Source organism: Macrotis lagotis, chromosome 6 (assembly GCF_037893015.1).
Source record: "Macrotis lagotis isolate mMagLag1 chromosome 6, bilby.v1.9.chrom.fasta, whole genome shotgun sequence".
NCBI classification, from domain to species: domain Eukaryota; kingdom Metazoa; phylum Chordata; class Mammalia; order Peramelemorphia; family Peramelidae; genus Macrotis; species Macrotis lagotis.
This window is the reverse complement of record NC_133663.1, coordinates 80,181,167-80,200,513: the sequence shown is the minus strand read 5'-3', so window position 1 is coordinate 80,200,513 and position 19,347 is coordinate 80,181,167. Positions and strand designations below refer to the sequence as shown.

General features: G+C 37.0%; 1 protein-coding gene across 1 annotated transcript in view; it reads right to left on the bottom strand.

Annotated features, from left to right (window-relative positions):
- Positions 1 to 14,282: 14,282 nt before the first annotated feature.
- LOC141492146 (elongation factor 1-gamma-like) overlaps positions 14,283 to 19,347 on the bottom strand; it is a 105,258-nt gene continuing 100,193 nt past the window's right edge. The window contains 3 exon segments of the mRNA XM_074192742.1: positions 14,283 to 15,360; positions 15,362 to 15,413; positions 15,415 to 15,534. Coding sequence (XP_074048843.1) covers positions 14,353 to 15,360; positions 15,362 to 15,413; positions 15,415 to 15,534 — 1,180 coding nt within the window. The 3' untranslated portion in view covers positions 14,283 to 14,352.

Genomic DNA, 19,347 nt, shown 5'->3' with positions numbered 1-19,347 from the left:
GGTCTTTGTTCTTTGTTCTTTGTTCAAACTCCACAATTCTTTCTCTGGATACAGATGGTATTCTCCATAACAGATACCCCAAAACTGTGCCTGATTGTTGCATTGATGGAATGAGCAAGTCCATTAAGGTTGATCATCACCCCCATGTTGCTTTTAGGGTGTACAATGTTCTTCTGCTTCTGCTCATCTCTCTCAGAATCAGTTCATACAAATCCTTCCAGGCTTCCCTGAATTCCCATCTCTCCTGGTTTCTAATAGAATAATAGTGTTCCATGACATACATATATGAGTGTTTATTAAGCCATTCCCCAATTGATGGACATTCACTTAATTACCAATTCTTTTTCAACCCCAACAGGGCTGCTATGAACATTTTTGTACAAGTGATGTTTTTACCTTTTTTTTTTATAATCTCTTTGGGGTATAGGCCCAGTATTGCTTTTTCTGGATGAAAGGGTATGCACATTTTTATTGCCCTTTGGGTGTAATTCCAAATTGCTCTCTAGAGATATTGAATGAGTTCACAGCTACACCAACAATGTATTAGTGCTCCAAGTTCCCCACATACATTCCAATATTTATTGTTGTCCTTTCTGGTTATATTGGCCACTCTGAGTGGTGTGAGGAGTTATCTCAGAAATGCATTAGTTTGCATTTCTCTAATAAGTAGTGATTTAGAGCAATTATTCATATGACTATGGATCATTTTTATTTCCTCATCTGTAAATTGCCTTTGCACATCCTTTGACCATTTGTCACTTGGGGACTGGCTTCTTTTTTTTTCTATACATTTGACAGTATATTTTAGAAATATACAGTTCTCTATATATTTTAGAAATGAGTCCTTTGTCAGAAATACTAGTTATAAAAATTGGTTCCCAATTTACTACATTTCTTTTGATCTTGGTTATAATGGTTTTGCCTGTGCAAAAGCTTTTTAATTTAATGTAAATCAGAATCATCTAGTTTGTTTTAAATGATGTGCTCCATCTCTTCTTTGGTCATAAACTGCTTCCCTTTCCATACAACTGACAGGTAAACTATTCATTGATCTCCTTGTTTGCTTATGATTGTTTTTTTATGTCTAAATCCTGTATCCATTTTGATCTTATCTTGGAATAAGGTGTGAACTGTTGGGCCAATCCAAGTTTCTGCCCTACTAACTTCCAATTTTCCCATCAGTTTTTAAATGAAAAGAGAATTATTATCCCAATAGCTGTACTCTTTGGGTTTATCAAACAGCAGATTACTAGAATCATTTCCTGCACTTGCACCTAGTCTATTCCATTGATCCACCATTCTATTTCTTAGCCAATACCAGTTTTGATGACTGATGCTTTATAATATAATTTTAGATCTTAGTAGGGGTAAGCCACCTTCTTTAGTACTTTTTTCATTAAATCCTTGGAAATTCTCAACTTTTTATTTCTCCACATAAATTTACTTACAATTTTTTCCTAAACTCATTGAAGTAATTTTTTGGAATTTAGATTATCACGGTACTAAACAATAGTGTAATTTTGGTAGAATTTTCATTTTTATTACATTAGAGAAGCCTATCCATGAGCAGTTGATATGTTCCCAGTTATTTAAATCTAATTTTATTTCTGTGAGAAGTGTTTTGTAACTGTTTTTAAAAAGTTTCTGAGTTTGCCTTGACAGGTAGACTCCCAGATATTTTAAATTGTCTGAAGTTACTTTGAATGAGATTTCTCTTTCTAGCTGTTTCTGCTACATCTTGCTGGTCATATAAAGAAATGTTGAAAATTTCTGAGGGTTCACTTTATATCCTATGTCTTTCCTAAAGTTGCTAATTATTTCTAATAGTTTTTAGTTGATTTTTTGGGGCTTCTCTAAGTATAACATCATGTCATCTGCAAAGAGTGAGAGTTTTGTCTCTTTCTTCCCAATTCTAATGCCTTCAATTTCTTTTTCTTCTCTAATTGCTGAAGCTAATATTTCTAATATGATACTGAATAGTAGTGGGGATAGTAGGCATCCTTGTTTCTCCCAGATCTTATTGGGAATGCCTCTTAGCCTATTTCCATTGCATATAGTGCTTGCTGATGGTTTCAAAGAGATACTGTTTATTATTCTATGGAACAATCCATTTATTCCTATGTTCTATGGTGTTTTTAGTAGGAATTGGTGCTGTATTTTGTCAAAATCTTTTTCAGCATCTATTGATATAATCATATGATTTCTGATAGGTTTGTTATTGATATAATTAATTAATTATACTAACAGTTTTCCTAATATTGAACCAATCCTGAATTCCTGGTATAAATCCTACTTGGTCATAATATATCATCCTAGTGATAACTTGCTGTAATCATTTGGCTGACTTTATTTAAGATTTTTGCATCAATATTCAACAGGGAGATAGGTATATAATTTTCTTTCTGTTTTAACTCTTCCTGGTTTAGGTATCAGCACTACATTGGTGTCATAGAAAGAGTTAGACAGAATTCCATCTTCACCTATTTTTCTTTTTCTCTCTTTTTTAGGTTTTTGCAAGACAAATGGGGTTAAGTTGTTTGCCCTAGGCCACACAGTTAGGTAATTATTAAATGTCTGATGCTGGATTTGAACTCAGGTACTCCTGACTCCAGGGCTGGTGCTCTATCCACTTCGCCACCTAGATGCCCCTTCACCTATTTTTTCCAAAGAGTTTATTTAGAATTAGAACCAATTGTTCCTTAAATGTTTGATAGAATTCATTTGTGAATCCACCTGGCTCTGGAGATTATTCTCAGGTAGTTCAATAATGGCTTGTTGAATTGCTTTTTCTGAGATAGGGTTATTTAGGTTTTTAATTTCCTCTTCATTTAACCTGGCTAACTTATATTTTTGTAAATATTCATCCATTTTACTTTGATTATCAAATTTATTGGCATAGAGTTGGGCAAAATAATTTGAGAATTATTACTTTAATTTCCTCCTTATTGGAAATAAATTCACCTTTTTCATTAATGACACTAGCAATTTGGTTTTCTTCTTTTTTTTATTCAAATTGACTAGAGGTTTATCAATTTTATTGGGTTTTTTGATAAAACCAGCTCTTGATTTTATTTATTAGTTCAATAGTTTTCTTGCTTTTGATTTTATTATTTTCTCCTTTAATTTTTAGATTTTCTAATTTGGTATTAATTGGGGGTTTTTAATTTGTTCTTTCTCTATTTTTTAGTTGTATATTTATTTCATTGATTTACTCTTTCTCTAATTTATTCATGTAAGTATTTAAAGATATAATACATCACCTGATATCTGCTTTGACTGTATCCCATAGGTTTCTGTTATGTTGTTTCATTGTTGTCATTATCTAGGATGAAATAATTGATTCTTTCTATAATTTGTTGTTTGATCTACTCATTCTTTAAAATGAAGTTATTTAGCATCCAATTAGTTTTGAGTCTATATGTCCCTGACCCATATTGCATGTCATTTTTATTGCATTATGATCTGAGAAAGATGTATTTACTATTTATGCCTTTCTGTAATTGATGATTAGGTTTTTATGCCCTAGTACACGGTCAATTTTTGTGTAAGTGCATTGTACTACAGAAAAAAATATATACCTTTCTATCCCCATTCAGTTTCCTCCATAATTCTATCATATCTAGGTTTTCTAACAATCTATTTACTTCCTTAACTTCCTTCTTGTTTATTTTATGGTGAGATTTATCTAAATCTGAGAGTGGGAGCTTGTGGTCTCCCACCATACCTTCAAATTGTAATAATTCCCTGACTCTTTGACTTGAAAGAGGCAGCTTATGTCATTTTTCATTCTCTAGCACCTTCATTGTTTTTTTTCCATTACAAGGCAGCTATGGGACTTAGTAGGTAGAGAAACAGGTCTGGAGTCAAGAAGACCTTAGTTCAATTCTAGCCTCAGACACTTAATATGTAACTGCGTGAGCCAAGGTAAGAAAGAACACCTACTTCTTAGGATTGTTATGAGTACATTTTATGAGCAAAGCACAATTGCAGAAACTCAACATAAATGTGAGGTGAACAAATTGACAGTCATTTCCCCAAATGTTCATACAGATGGATTACTTGTGCCCAACCTGTGGTAAAGCCTTTTGATCTGGTGGACACCCTGTGAGGTCATTTTGATCCTCAAGTATGATGCTCAACAACCATGATTATCGGAAGAAATAATTGTAAAACTCATCACAGTTCCTGACAAAAAGTAGCACTTTAAAAAGTGCTTGCCCTCTTCCCTCCATAATTTTTTGACTTGCTTTTACTGATCTTTTCATTTACTTCGTCCTTCAACTTCTCCTCTAAGAATTTTTTGTTATACCATTGGGTGTATATATGTATTTAGTATTAAAATTATTTTCTATGGTACCTTTTAGGAGGATATAGTTTCCTTCATTATCTCTTTTAATGAAATCTATTTTTTTGAATTATAAAGTTTTTTTTATGTTGAGCTTTACAATTTTTCCCCTAATCTTGCTTCCTTCCCCGCCCCACCCCCCACAGAAGGCAATTTGCCAATCTTTACATTGTTTCAATTGTATACATATTGATCCAAATTGAATGTGATGAGAAAGTATATCATTAAGAAACATAAAGTATAAGAGATAGCAAGACCAGACTATAAGATATCATTTTTTTTCCTAAATTAAAGGTAATAGTCCTTGGTCTTTGTTCAAACTCCACAGTTCTTTCTCTATATACAGATGGTATTCTCCATCACAGATAGCCCCAAATTGTCCCTGATTTTTGCACTAATGGAATGAGCAAGTCCATTAAGATTGATCATCACCCCCATGTTGCTGTTAAGTTGTACAATGTTTTTCTGGTTCTGCTCATCTAACTGAGCATCAGTTCATGCAAATCCCTCCAATGATGTCTATTTTTGTAGCTGCCTTGTCTGAGATAAGGATTGCTACCCCTGCTTTTTTCACTTCAGTTGAAGTGAAATATATTTTGTTCCAACCTTTAACATTTACTCTTTATGTATCTCTCTGCCTCAAATGAGTTCCTTGTAAGCAGCATATTGTAGGATTCTGGTTTTTAATCTACTCTGCTATTTGTAAAGGAGAGTTCATCTTATTCACATTCCAAATTATAATTACTAACTCTTTATTGCCCTCCATTCTATCTTCCATCTGTTTGTATTTTCCCTTTTTTTTTCACTTTATCCATATTCCCCAGTATTTTGTTTCTGAATGCCACTACTTTCAGTATGTTTGCCCTCCTATATCCAAGCCCCCTCCCAGTTCTTTCCCCTTTACCTTTGAATTTGTTGAGAGAGAAATCATATCCCTGAGAAAATAAAATATTAGAAATAGCTAAATTATGTAGTAAATAAGACACTTTTAAAAAAGTAGAAGGAAATAAACTTTGACCTTTGTTTAAACTCCATAGTTCTTTCTCTGGATACAGGTGATATTCTGTATTACAGGCACTCTAAAATTGTCCCTATTATTGCTTTGGTGGAATGAGCAAGTATATTAAGGTTTGTCATCAACACCATGTTGCCATTAGGGTGTACAATTTTCTTCTGGTTCTATTCATCTCACTCAGCACCAGTTTGTGAAAGTCTTTCCAGGCTTCCCTGAAATCCCATCCATCTTGGTTTCTAATAGAACAATAGAGTTCTATAACATATATATGCCACAGTTTATTCAGCCATTCCCCAATTGATGGTCATTCACTGGATTTCCAATTCTTTGCTACCATAAACAGTGCTGCTATGAATATTTTGTACAAGTCATTTTTTTTTTTACTATTTTCCATGATCTCTTCAGGGTATAGACCCTGTAGTTGTATTGCTGGATCAAAAGGTATGCATATTTTTGTTGCCCTTTGGGTATAAGTCCAAATTGCTCTCCAGAAATGTTGGATGAGTTCACAGCTCCACCAAAAATGTATTAGTATCCCAGATTTCCCATATCTCTTCCAACATTGAACATTGTCCTTTCTGGTCATATTGGCCAATCTGATAGGTGTGAGATGGTAGTACTCAGAGCTGCTTTAATTTGCATTTCCCTAATAAGTAATGATTTAGAGCAACTTTTCATATGACTAGGAATAGCTTTCTTTTTTTCATCTGTAAATTGGCTTTGCATATCCTTTGACTATTTGTCAATTGGGGAATGGCTCTTTTTTAAATAAAGTTGAATCAGTAATCTATATATTTTACAAATGACACCTTTGTCAGAAATACTAGTTGCATAAATTGTTTCCCAATTTACATTTCTTTTTATCTTGGTTACAGTGGTTTTCTTTGTGCAAAAGTTTTTTAATTTAATGTAATAAAAATAATCTAACTTGGTTTTTGCAAGGCAATTGGGTTAAGTGACCTGTCCAAGGTCACAGAGCTATGTAATTATTAAGAATTTGAAGCCGATTTGAACTCAGGTGGTCCTGACTCCAGGGCAGGTGCTCTATCCACTGGGCCACTTAGCTGCCCCTCTAGTTTGTTTTTAATGATGAATGGTAAATTATTCCTTGATCTCCTAGTTTCTTATGATATTGTCTTTTATGTCTAAATCATGTACCCATTTTGAACTTATCTTAATATAGGGCATGTGATGTTGGTTTAATCCAAGTTTCTGCCATGCAAACTTCCAATTTTCCCAAAAGTTTATATCAAAGAGAGAGTTTTTATACTAGAAGCTGGACTCTTTGGGTTTATCAAATGGCAAATTACTATAATAATTTCCTGCTATCTCTTTTGTAGGTAGTCTATTCCACTGATATACCATTCTATTTCTTAGCCATTACCAGACATTTTTGAAGATTGATGCTTTATAATATAATTTTAGGTCTGATGAGGCTAAACATCTTCTTTTGCACTTTTTTTCATTTAATCCCTGGATATTCTTGAACTTTTTTTTCTCCATAAGGATTTAGTTACAATTTTTTCTAACTCATTAAAGTAATTCTTTGGAAGTTTGATTGGTAAGGCACTAAATAAGTAGTTTAATTTAGGTAGAATTGTCATTTTTATTATATTAGCTCAGCCCATCCATGAACAGTTGATGTTTGCCCAATTATTTAAATATGATTTTATTTGGGTGAAAAGTATTTTGCAATTGGTTTTTAAAAAGTTTCTGAGTAAGCCTTGGCAGGTCGATTCCCAAGTATTTCCTCTTTCTAATTTAATTCATGTAAGCAGTTAAAGATATAATATATCCCCAAATAATGGCCTTGGCTGTATCCCGTAAGTTTTGGTATGTTGTTTCATTATTGTAATTATCTAGGGTGAGATCATTTATTTTCTCTATAATTCTCTCTATAATTTGATCCACTCATTCTTTAAAATAAGATCATTTAGTTGCCAATTAGTTTTAGGTTTCTTTCTCCATGGCCTATTCTTGGACATGATTTTTATTGCATTATGATCTTACAAAGAAGTATTCCTTATATCTCTGCCTTTATGCATTTCGTTGTAAAATTTTTATGCCCTCATACATGTCAATTTTTGTGTAAGTGCCATGTACTGCAGGAAAAAAAGTATATTCCTTTCTATTCTCATTCAGTTTTCTACAAAGTTCCATCATGTCTAGGTTTTCTAACATTCTATTCACCTTCTAACTTCCTTAATGCTTATTTTATCATTAGATTTATCTAAATCTGAGAGAGGAAGTTTGATATCTCCCACCAGTAGATATTTGCTGTTTGTGTCTTCCTGTAACTCATTCAGTTTCTCCTCAAAGAATTTGAATGTTACACCACTTGGTACATATATATTCAGTATTGAAACTGTTTCATTGTCTATGGTACTTTTTAAGAAGATACAGTTTGCTTCCTTATCTCTTTTAAGGAGGTCTGTTTTTGCAGCTGCTTTGTTTGACATAAGGATTGCTACCCCTCCCTTTTTCACTTAGCCTGAAGCAAAATATATTCTTTGTCTGGTTCAAATGAGATTCTTATAAGCATCATATTGTAGAAGTCTGTTTTTCAATCCACTCTGCTATTCATTTAAGTTATATGGGAGAGTTCATCCCATTCACATTCAAATTACTCTTTATTGCCCTCCATGATACCTTCCCTCTGTTTATATTTCCCCCTTTTTTCCCTTTATCCATATTCCCAAGTATTTTAAACCTCCTTCAGTGTGTTTGCCCTCTTATATCCCACCCCTTCCCTATCTTTCCCCTTTACCTTTGCCCTTTCTTCCATCCCTTGCTTCAGTTAGTTCCTCTTTTTCTCCTCCCCTTTCCCCATTCCCCATCCTTCTTTGAGCCAAATCTGATGAGAGTAAGATTCAGGCAATTCATACCTCCTGCCTTCTTCCCCTCTATTGAAATAGGTCCTTTGATACCTCTTCATGTAATGTGTTTTTCCCCATTCAATTTCCTCCACACTCCCAGCTCTTTACTGTCCCTCCTTTTTAATGAAATATTGCTTTTAAATCATTTTATCAGCCATGGACAAGTCATCAGTGACCATTACTTCTGGCTAAGTAAATTCTCTCTAATAGAGTTACAGTTCTCAAAAGCTATGAGAATCTTTTTTCCAGGTGAGGATACAGCCAATTTCATCTTATTGGATAGCAGTTTTTTCTTTTCTTTTTTTTTAAACTTTTTCATGGGTCTCTTCAGTCTCCTGTTTGAAGTCCAAATGTTCTATTTAACTCTGGCCTTTTCATCAGGAAAAGTTGCAAGTCTCCTATTTCACTGAATGTTCATTTTTTTCTCCTGGAAGAGAAAGCTCAGTTTTGCAGGATAGTGAATTCATGGATACATTCCAAGCTCCCTTGCTCTTGAGAATAATGTATTCCAAGCCCTTTGATCCCTTAATGCTGATGTAGCCAGGTCCTGTGTAATCCTTACTGTGGCTCCTTGGTATCTAAATTGTTTCTTTCTGGCTGCTTGCAGGATTTTCTCTTTTATCTGATAGTTCTGGAAATTGGCCACAGTATTACTTGGTGTTTTCATTTTGGGATATCTTTCAGGAGGTGATTGATGTATTCTTTCAATAAATATTTTGCCCTCTAGTTCCATGATATCAGGGTAATTTTCCTTCAATAGATCCTGAAATATTGAGATGAGGCTCAATGTGTTCAAGAAGCCCAGTGGTTCTTAAGTTGTCTCTCGTGGATCTATTCTCTAGATCAGTCATTGTGCTGATGAAGTATTTTATGTTTTCTTCTATTTTTTCAGTTTTTTTGGTTTTGTTTAACAGATTCTTGTTGTCTCATGAGGTCATTAGTATTGACAGATTCCATTCTTTTTTTTATTTTATTTTCTAATTTTTTTATTCTCATTTTGTACAAATATTTTACATTAATAAAATATACTTGTTTACAAGTAAACAAAATACCCCTCCCCCATGAATATAGATAGACTTGCTTGGGCGAAAAAGTAAAGGGGAGAGAGAAAAAAATTAAAATTAAAAAAATAATAATAGTAATAATTGTATGTATGTATGGCCAGGTGGCACAATGAACGAAGCACCAGCGCTGGAGCCACGAGCACCGGAGTCCATATCCAGCCTCATAAACCCAATAATCACCCAGCCATGTGACATGCAAGCCACCTGATCCCCAATGCCCTGCAAAAACCAAAAAGAAGAAAGGAAAAAAAATGACCCAAAACAAAATAAAATAGTAATAATAGTAGGGGTGTCTGGGTGGCAGACAGAGCATTGGCCCTTGAGCCAGGAGAACCTGTGTCCGAATCCGGCCTCAGACACCCAAAGATCATTCTGCTATGTGGCTCCAGGCAGGCCACCCAGCCTCACTTGCCCTGCACCCTCCCCCAAATAATAATAACAAAAAATGTGCTTCAGTCTTTGTTCCAACACCATCAACTCTGTTGTGAGTGGAGCACATTCTTTATGAGAAGTCCATCACAAAAGTTACTTCCATATTTTTCCAACGTTGCCATTCCTGATTGCAACTCCCTCCTTTCTTATTTCTCCACTACCATGTACTATATTTTCTCTCTCCTTTCACTCTGACTCTGCTGTAGGGTCACTGAGTGGCGCAGCAGACAGTCCTGGGGCCAAGAAGCCCTGAGCCCCCGTACCACCCCTTAGGCCCAGAATCAACCTGGCCCTATGGTCCTGGGCAGGCCATCCAATCCCAGCCCCTTGCAAGAAATAAAAAAGAAAATGTGTTTTATCTTACCACTGTCCCCCCATGGTCCATCCTTTCCTCCTTTATTCACATCCCCACCCCTTCCCCCTGCTCCCCCCTCCTTTTTACTCCAGTTGTCTATACCCCATTGAGTATATTTGCTGTTTCCTCTCCTAGCCATCTCTGATGAGAGCAAAGGTTCCCTCATTCCCCCTTGCCTCCCTCCTTCCATATCATTGCAATAGCTAATTGTAATAAAAAAAAATCTTATTATGTTAAATATCTTGGACTATTCCCCCTCTCCCCCTTCCCTCTCCCCTTCCATTTCCCTTTTTTTCCTATTGACTCCATTTTTCCACCATATTTTATCTTCAAATTCAGCTTTCTCCTGTGCTTCAACTATAAAAACTCCCTCTACCTGCTCTATTAATTGAGATGGTTCATATGAATATTATCAGTATCATTTTTCTATACATGCAGTTCATCCTCATTAAGTCCCTCATATTTCCCCCCTCTCCTCCAATCTCCAAGCTTCACCTGAGTCCTGTATCTGAAGATCAAACCTTCTGTTCAGCTCTGGCCATTCCAAAAGGAACCTTTGAAATTCCCCTGGTTCATTGAAAGTCCATCTTTTTCCCTGGAAGAGGACATTCAGGCTTACTGGGTAGATCATTCTTGGCTGCATTCTAAGCTCTTTTGCCTTCTGGTATATTGTATTCCAAGCCCTACGAGCTTCCAATGTAGTTGCTGCTAAGTCCTGTGTGATCCTGACTGCAGCTCCACGATATTTGAACTGTGTCCTTCTGGCTGCTTGTGATATTTTCTCTTTGACTTGCGAGTTCTGGAACTTAGCTATAATATTCCTAGGGGTTGGTTTTTTGGGATCTCTTTCACGGGGGGATCAGTGGATTCTCTCCATTTCTATTTTGCCCTCTGCTTCTAGAATATCAGGGCAATTTTCCTGTAGTAATTCTTTGAAAATGATGTCAAGGCTCTTTTCCTGATCATGACTTTCAGGTATTCCAATAATTTTCAAATTATCTTTCCTAAGTCTGTTTTCCATATCAGTTGTTTTTTCAATGAGATATTTCACATTTTCTTCTAATTTTTCATTTTTTTTTTTTTTTGGTTTATTAAGTATTGATTTCTGGTAAATTCATCAATCTCCCTGAATTTTATGAAGGATTTATTCTCCTCAGAGAGTTTTCTTATCTCTTTTTCCATCTGGCCAATTTTGCTTTTTAAAGCATTCTTCACCTCAATAACTTTTTAAACTGTTTTATCCATTTGACCTAAGCTGTTTTTTAGCATGCTATTTTCTTCAGCATTTTTTTGGATTTCCTTGATTAAGCTGCTGACTTCATTTTCATGTTTTTCCTGCATCTCTCTCCTTTCTTTTCCCAGTTTTTCTTCCAACTCCCTCATTTGATTTTCAAAGTCTTTTCTGAGCTCTATCATAGCCTGAGCCCAATTTCTGTTTTTCTTGGAGTCTTTAGATGTAGAAGCTTGTGCTTCCTCATCTTCAGACTGAGTATTTTGATCCTTCTTGGGCTCATTTGCAAAATATTTCTCAATGGTCTTCCTCTTATTTCTTTGCTTGTTCATTTTCCCAGCCTAAGCCTGTTTTTTGGGGGTGCTTCCTGAGCTTTTGGGACACTGCCACAAGGGTCTCAGTGTGTGAGGTTCTGTCCTGCCTCCTGGTCTGTGAATGAAGATAAGCGCCCCCTTCCACCACAGGCCGAGGTGGGGGGGCCCTGTTGTTCTATGGGGGGGGCCTAGAATGCGATCAGGATCTGAATGTGGTCAGAGCCCCAGAGTCCTGTTCCAGGGGCAGAAGACAGAGCTCAGCACTCTCTCTCTCTCTCTCTCTTCACTCCCCTCCCTCAGCTCAATGGGCTCATGCCCTGGGGGCTCCTGCTTACAGGCTCTGCCTGCTTCTGTTTCCTGTATTTGGGCTGCAGAAAGACCAAGCTGCTTGCTGTGTGCCCTGAGGGCTGGGCTCCACATGCTTGCTCTGGCAGAGGTCCCCTGCTATTCCCCCACTTTGTGCCCAGTGCTTCCAGGGGTGCAGCTCAGGAGACTCCCCCGCTGCTGTGAGATGCAGCTCCCAGCACCCTGGGGCTGCCTCCAGGAGGCTGACGTTCTTTGGCTCTGGTGGGCCACCCCTCTGGCGGGCCACCCCTCCGACCCCGAGGAGCAGAGCCTTTCTGCTCTTTTCCAGGTTACCTTTAGTAGGAGAACTGCCTCACTGGGTCCCTTTGTGGGTTCTGTCTCTGGAAAGTTTAGTTAGAGTCCTTAGTTTATGAGTTTTTATCAGAGAGCTCCTAAGACTGGATCCCTTCATGTCACCATCTTGGCTCTGCCCCCCCATTTTCTTTTTTTTTAGAGAAGAATTCTCTTTATTTACCTTTTGAAACTCCTTTCCCAGTTGGTCATTTCTATTTTTGAAAGAGTTTTCCATTTGCTCAATTGTGGTTTGGAGGAAATTATTTTCTTTTTGCACTTGTCCAGTTGTATTTTCCAAGGATTATTTTTCTTGTTGCAAGGTATTAATTTTCTCTTGCAAGGTATTAATTTTCTCTTGAGTTTCTTTTCCTTGAGTTTCTTTTCCCAGTTTTTTCAGTTGATTTTTAAACTCCATCCTGATCTCTTCTATGAAGTCTTTCAGAGCTGGAGACCAATACATATACTCCTCAGAAGTTCTAGCTCTCTCTGAGTTAGGGTCTTTATCTTCAAGCTCTCAATGGACCCCCCTTTTCTCTGGGCTTTCTTCATTTTCATAGGATCTTCTGTTGGGGTAGGGGCTGGTTCACAGACATTTGGTTTTGAAAAACCCTAGAGGCTTTGTTCATTGGTATTAATAACTCCAAGTGAGTCAGCCAGTAGGGGATGCTGGATGCTTTCTCTGGAGTGTCTGTGACCTTGATTTGTGTCCCATTCTTTTGGCCTGGGCAGGGGGGATTGGGAGAAGCAGCAGGGTCTCAATTAGCTTAGGGAAATATGGGATGGACACTTGGCCTATATAGTTCATCTCCTTCTACTGAGAAAGATCTGATGCCCACAGCTGAGTCTGGAGCGTATTGGGGGCTGGGGCTGTTACTGTTGTTCTGAAAAGAGTCACTTTCTCCCACACAGATGGGGTAAAGGGAATTAAACTGGAAACATGGAGATTCCACTGAAAATATGGGGCTCATGGCCCTGGTCTTTCAGGCCAGGAGAGCTGACCAAATTGATGTCTAGTCACCATGCTGGAGCTCTCCCATTCACTGTTCACACAGGCAAAGTTTCTGTTCTCAGGTTAGTTCTGGGTCTCACCCTGCTGTCTCTATACTGGCTCTCTGTCCATAGCTCACCCACATTTCCCTGAGGCAGACTTGTTGATAGATCTTCTCCTTTGTTCTTCTCTGGATTTTGTGGATCTGAATTCTGTTAAGGGGCTTGATTGATATTAATTCTGAAGTAAATCTAGGATTCCTTAGGACAATGCCTGGCTTCTCTCTGCCCTCTTGGCTGGAAGTCTCTAAACTTTTATATTTAACATTTTCTCTGAGCTAATTTAATTCTGTCATATTTATAGTATTCAGCACTTTCTTTGATGAAAGCATCCTATTATGGAAGTTTCTATGACAGTGTCTCCCATGCCTTACAATCAACTATAAAGTTCTTAAGAGAGACTTTCAGTATGACCCAATATTTAGAGTAGTTAGAGGTTCTATATATATAATTAAATCAGAAATGACCTTACTTTGCTGAAATATTTTGAGGTGGGTTTTAGTTCAATAGGAAAAGAGGGTAACAGCATAATTATAAGGGTTGGTCATAAAGAGATTAAGAAGTAATCTTGCCCTAATTCATATTTTAGCTAAGTAAGATTTAAATATTGAGGTTAGCATGCTAAAGTGACTGAGGGAAAGAATGTACTTGATACTTTGGTTGGGTAGGGTTGTAGGGCTATTGCTGGAGTTCTGTACAGAAGGAGGGAGAAATATACTTTGAAGAATTGGACATGAAAACACCCATGAAGAGATTTTGCTTGACACTGGCATCAATTGGAGGGAGTGGGCTTGAGGATGGTATATAATTGGTTTGTGAAATGATTTGACTTTGCATGGTGCTTTGACTCATGAGGATTGTGTGTCCATGGAAGGTAATTTAAAAGAGGGTGAGGTATAATGTGAATATAAACTGATATAATTGATGTGATTTATAGATTCTTTGGGGGGGGTTCTGACTTGAGTTTTCTTTAATGGATGGCACCTCCTGGCAGAGGAGGAAGCAGGCAGCTAGTTGGTAGCAGGGGAGGATGTTCACTTGAAGATCTTGCCCTGATTGAAGGGTTTGCCCATGTGCTGGAAGGCCCCCTTCCAGGAGAAGTACTCGCGGACCATGGTCTGGGCCTCCTCACTGCCAGGATCCAGCTTACGCCATGTGTAAGACTCATAGTCTACCTGCCAGTCTGGACTCAGTGGGAAGGCAAGTTCCTGGCCCTGGAAAACCCAGACTCCAGAAATGACACTACTGTTGTTGGTGGCAAAGAGGATGACACTGGCAAAGGCATTCTTTCTCAGCTTGTCCAAGTGTTGGAACATTCCAGTGATGAGGTTGCAGCTCATGAAGGTCTGGCTGAGCTCCTGGGGGAAGTGGTACTCAGCGTACCACGGGGTCCAGCCCTCATGGCCAAAGTGGTCCCGGAAGTACAGCAGGGCCACTGTCAGCGTGTCCTCATTGGAGTATTTTCGCTTAAACTCATCTAACACAAAGGTACTCTTGGGCAGGTGGGCAAAGGTATCCTTGGCTTTAGGTTCTGCAGCCAGAGCCTGCTCACACTCAACCATCTCATCCTCAGGGCCAGGAGCCGGGGTGGGGGTAGGGGCCAGCTTCTTGTTCTCCTTCCTCTCAGCCTGCACCTTTTGTTTGTCTTCCCATTGCCCCTTCTCTTTTCTTGGGGTATCCTTCTTAGGTTGACTCTCTGCAAACTTCTTGGCATCAAACCGCACCATCTTCTCACAGAACTTCACCTCTCCCAAAATTGCCCAGAACTGAGGCTGGTGAATGCAGGTGAGGAACCAGTGGTTGGTGTTCAGAAAGGCCTGCTGGAAAGCTGGCTCCAGGACCTGCTTATAGAGCCACAGGAGGGTGCACACCACTGTGATTTCAGCCAGAGTCACATATTCCCTGACCAGAAAAGTCTGAGTCTTCAGGTGGGCGTCCAGGAGCCCCAGAATTCGCCTCACCTCCTCTTTTGCATTCTCTGTGGCCTGCTTGTTGTGGTGCATGATACCCAGAGTGGGGAACACCCAGGTGCTGGCCGGGGGGGACAATGCCATTGTCAGCAAAGCTGACCCACTGGATCACCTGGGCAGCAGCTGGTCTGGCCGAAGTGGAAGTGGGGAGGAGTGGACAGCACGCGGATCTGGGAGCCACTGTACTGGGCAGCGATGAGGGCCTTGAAGGCCCGCCAGTTCTCGGGGTATGTGTACAGGGTCCTGCTGCCATGGTAATTTTGCAGTGAGATTTATAGATTCTTGAGAAATGTATTTCTAATGAGACAGAAGAATAACTCTAAGGCATTGCTCCTTATCAAGCAATCAGTCTTTGAGAATAGTTACATCAGAGCAGGTAAAAGGGGTATATTTTGACAAAGAGGTTGTAAGTACAAGACAGGGTAAAAACAATAAAAACATAAAAAGAAGGACTATACTAGAGAAAACTAGGCATTGTTGGATAAATAACACCAGATAAAGAGGCATAATGACATATTATAACAGGGGAAAAGAGGAGAGGGTATGAATATTGAGTAAATCTACTCAATGGATTTGTCCCTCAGAGGAAATACCATACATTCTCAATTGGGTTTAAAAATTTATCCTATCTTTGAGGGAAGTGGTGGGGGTGAAGAAAAGAAAGGAAAGGAGGAACTGATAAAAGGGAAGGCAAAGGTAAAAGTGAAAGTAAAGTTAAATTTAAAATTTGAAAGAAAAGTTAAAAAGTAAAGGGAGCAAAACATTGGGGAGGAGAAATAAGAGTACAGGAAAGACAAAAATATAAATCAGAGAACCAGCATAGAAGGAAAAACAGAATTAGTGAACTTAACTGTAAATGTGAATGGGATGAACTTTCCCATAAAACAGAAGCAGAAAGTAGAACAAATTAAAAATCAGAATCCTACAATATGGTTTTCAAGAAATATATCTGAGGAAGATAGATTCACACACCATTAAGGTAAAGGACTGGAGCAAAGTATATCATGCTTCAGCAGAAGTGAAAAAAATCAGGAGTGGTTATTCTGATTTCATTCAAAGCAGAAGGAAAACTAGATTTCATTAAAAGGGATAAGGAAGGAAACTACATCTTCTTAAAAGGCACCATAGGCAATGAAGTTATATCATTCTTTAAGGTATGCAGCAAGTGGTATAGCATCAAGTTTTAGAAGAGAAGTTGAATGAATTACAATGAGACTGAGACAACAAAACTTTAATAAGAGGACCTCAGCCCCTCTCTCAGAATTAGATAAATCTAATGGCAAAATAAATAAGAAGGAAATAAAGAAGGTGAATAAAATCTTAGGAAATTTAGATATGATAGACCTCTGGAGAAAACTGAATGGGGTCAGAAAAAATAGAGTTATTTCTCTGCAGTACAGAGCACCTATACCAAAACTGACCATGTACTAGGACATAAAAACCTTATAATCAAATGCATAAAGGCAGAAATAATAAATATATGCTTTTCAGATCTTGTTGCAGTAAATATTGCATGTAATAAAGGGCCAAGGAAAGATAAACCAAAAATTAATTGGAAATTAAATAACTTAATTTTAAAGAATGAATGGATCAAGCAACAAATCATAGAATCAACCATTTCATCCAAGAAAATGGTAACATTGAGCTATCATGCCAAAATTAATGGGATGAAGTCAAGGGAATTTTTAGGGAAAATTTTCTATCTCTAAATGCTTATATGAATAAAACAGAAAAAGAAGCAATAAACAAATTGGATAGCAACTAAATATCTAGACAAAGAACAAATTAAAGATCACCAATTAAATACCAACTTAAAAATTCTGAAAATCAAAGGAGAGATTAATAAAATTGAAAAAAAAAGAATAACCTTTGATCTAAAAAATAAAACTGATTTGGGTTTATGAAAAATAAAAAAATAGATAAACTTATAGTCAATCTGATTTTAAAGAAAGTAAGAATGAAAAATTATCAGTATCAAAAATGACAAAGTTCACCACCATTGAAAAGGAAATTAAGGAAATAATTCAGAGATATTGTGCTCAATTGTATGCCAATAAATTTGACAACATGAATGAAATGGATGCATACTTACAAAAATACAAACTTCTGAGTTTAGCAAAAGAGAAAATAAAATACTTAAATAATTCCATTTCATAAAATAAAGAAATCATCAATTAATTCCCTAAGAAAAAGTCTCCAGGTCCAGATGGATTTACAAGTGAATTCTATCAAACATTTGAGGAACAATTAATTCCAATTGTACCTAAACTATTTTACGAAAATAAAAGGCATTCTTCCAAATTCCTTTTATGACACCAATATGGTGCTGATACCTAAAGCAGGAAGAGTCAAAAGAGACAAAGAAAATATTGAACAATCTCTTTAATGAATAGTGATACAAAAATCTTAAATAAAATTTTAGCAGATTACAGCAAATTACTTATTAGGAGAATGTACTATGATAAGGTAGGATTTCTACAAGCTAGGCAAAAATGATTTAATGATATGGAAAATATTCAACCCATTTGAATATTTCAATAATAAAACCCATAGAAATCATATGATTACCTTAATAGATGCTGGAAAAACCTTAAAAAAATACATCATCCATTCCTATTAAAAACTAGCTAGGTGGTACAGTGGATAGAGTATTGGCCCTGGAGTCAGGAGGACCTGAGCCCAAATCCAGTCTCAGACACATAATAATTGCCTAGCTGTGTGACCTTTGGCAAGCCACTTAACCCCACTGCCTTGTAAAAACTAAAACAAACTAAAAAATAATAAGCAGTATCTATCCAAAGCCATCAACAAATATTATATGTATTGGGGATAAACTAGGAGCATTTCCAATAAGATCAGGGGTGAAATAAGGATGCCTATTATCCCCATTACTATTCAATATAGTATTATAAATATTAGCTTTAACAATAAGAGAAGAAAAATAAATTGAAGGAATTAGAACTGGCAAAACGTTCATGCAGATGATATGGTATACTTAGAGAATCCTAGAAAAAACATCTAAAAAACTATTTGAAGCAATTAACAACTTCAGCAAAATGGCAGGCTATAAAATAAACCCACATAAAGCATCAGCATTTCTATATATGAAAAACAAAAAACTAAGGACAAGAGTCAGAAAGAGAATTTAACGTATTTGCAGATAACATTACATACTTGGGAATATACCTTCCAAGACCAACCCAGGAACTTTATGAACACAATTACAAACCACTTTTCACACAAATAAAGGCACAAATAAATGGAAAAATGTTCATTGTTCAAGGTTAGGCTGAGCTAATATAATAAAAAATGACAATTCCACCCATATTAAAGTACTTGTTCAGTGCCATACCAACAAACTACCAAATAACTAGTTTTCAGATGCAGAAAGAATAATAACAAAATTAATCTGGAGCAGCAAAAAATCAAGAATATCAAGGGAACTGATCAAAAAAATATAAAGGAAAGGGGTCTAGATGTCCCAGATCTAAACTGTGCTATAAAACAGCAGTTATGAAAACTGCCTGGTACTGATTAAGAAATAGAGTAATGGGGGTGGTTAGGTGGTGCAGTGGAAAGAGCACTGGCCCTGGAGTCAGGAGTACCTGAGTTCAAATCCCACCTCAGACACTTAACAATTACCTAGCTGTGTGGCCTTGGGCAAGCCACTTAATCCCATTGCCTTGCCAAAAAAAAAAGAAATAGAGTAATGTACCAGTGGATTATGCTAGGTACAAAAAAAACCAGTAATACATGGTGATGCCAAAAGCAAATGAACTGATCAAGAAATAGTATCTGTCAGATTTATGGAAAGGGGAGAAATTTATGACCAAAGAATGCAGAATGGATGATTCTTACTAGATTAAATTAAAAAAGCTTTTGTACTACTAAAACCAATGCTACCAAGTTTGGCAGGAAGACAAAAAAAACTGGGAAACAATTTTCACAGCTAGAGTTTCTGATAAAGCTTTCATTTGGAATATAAATACAGAATTGAATCAAATTTATGAGTTTATAAGTCATTCCCAATAGAAAAATGATCAAAGGATAAAACAAGCA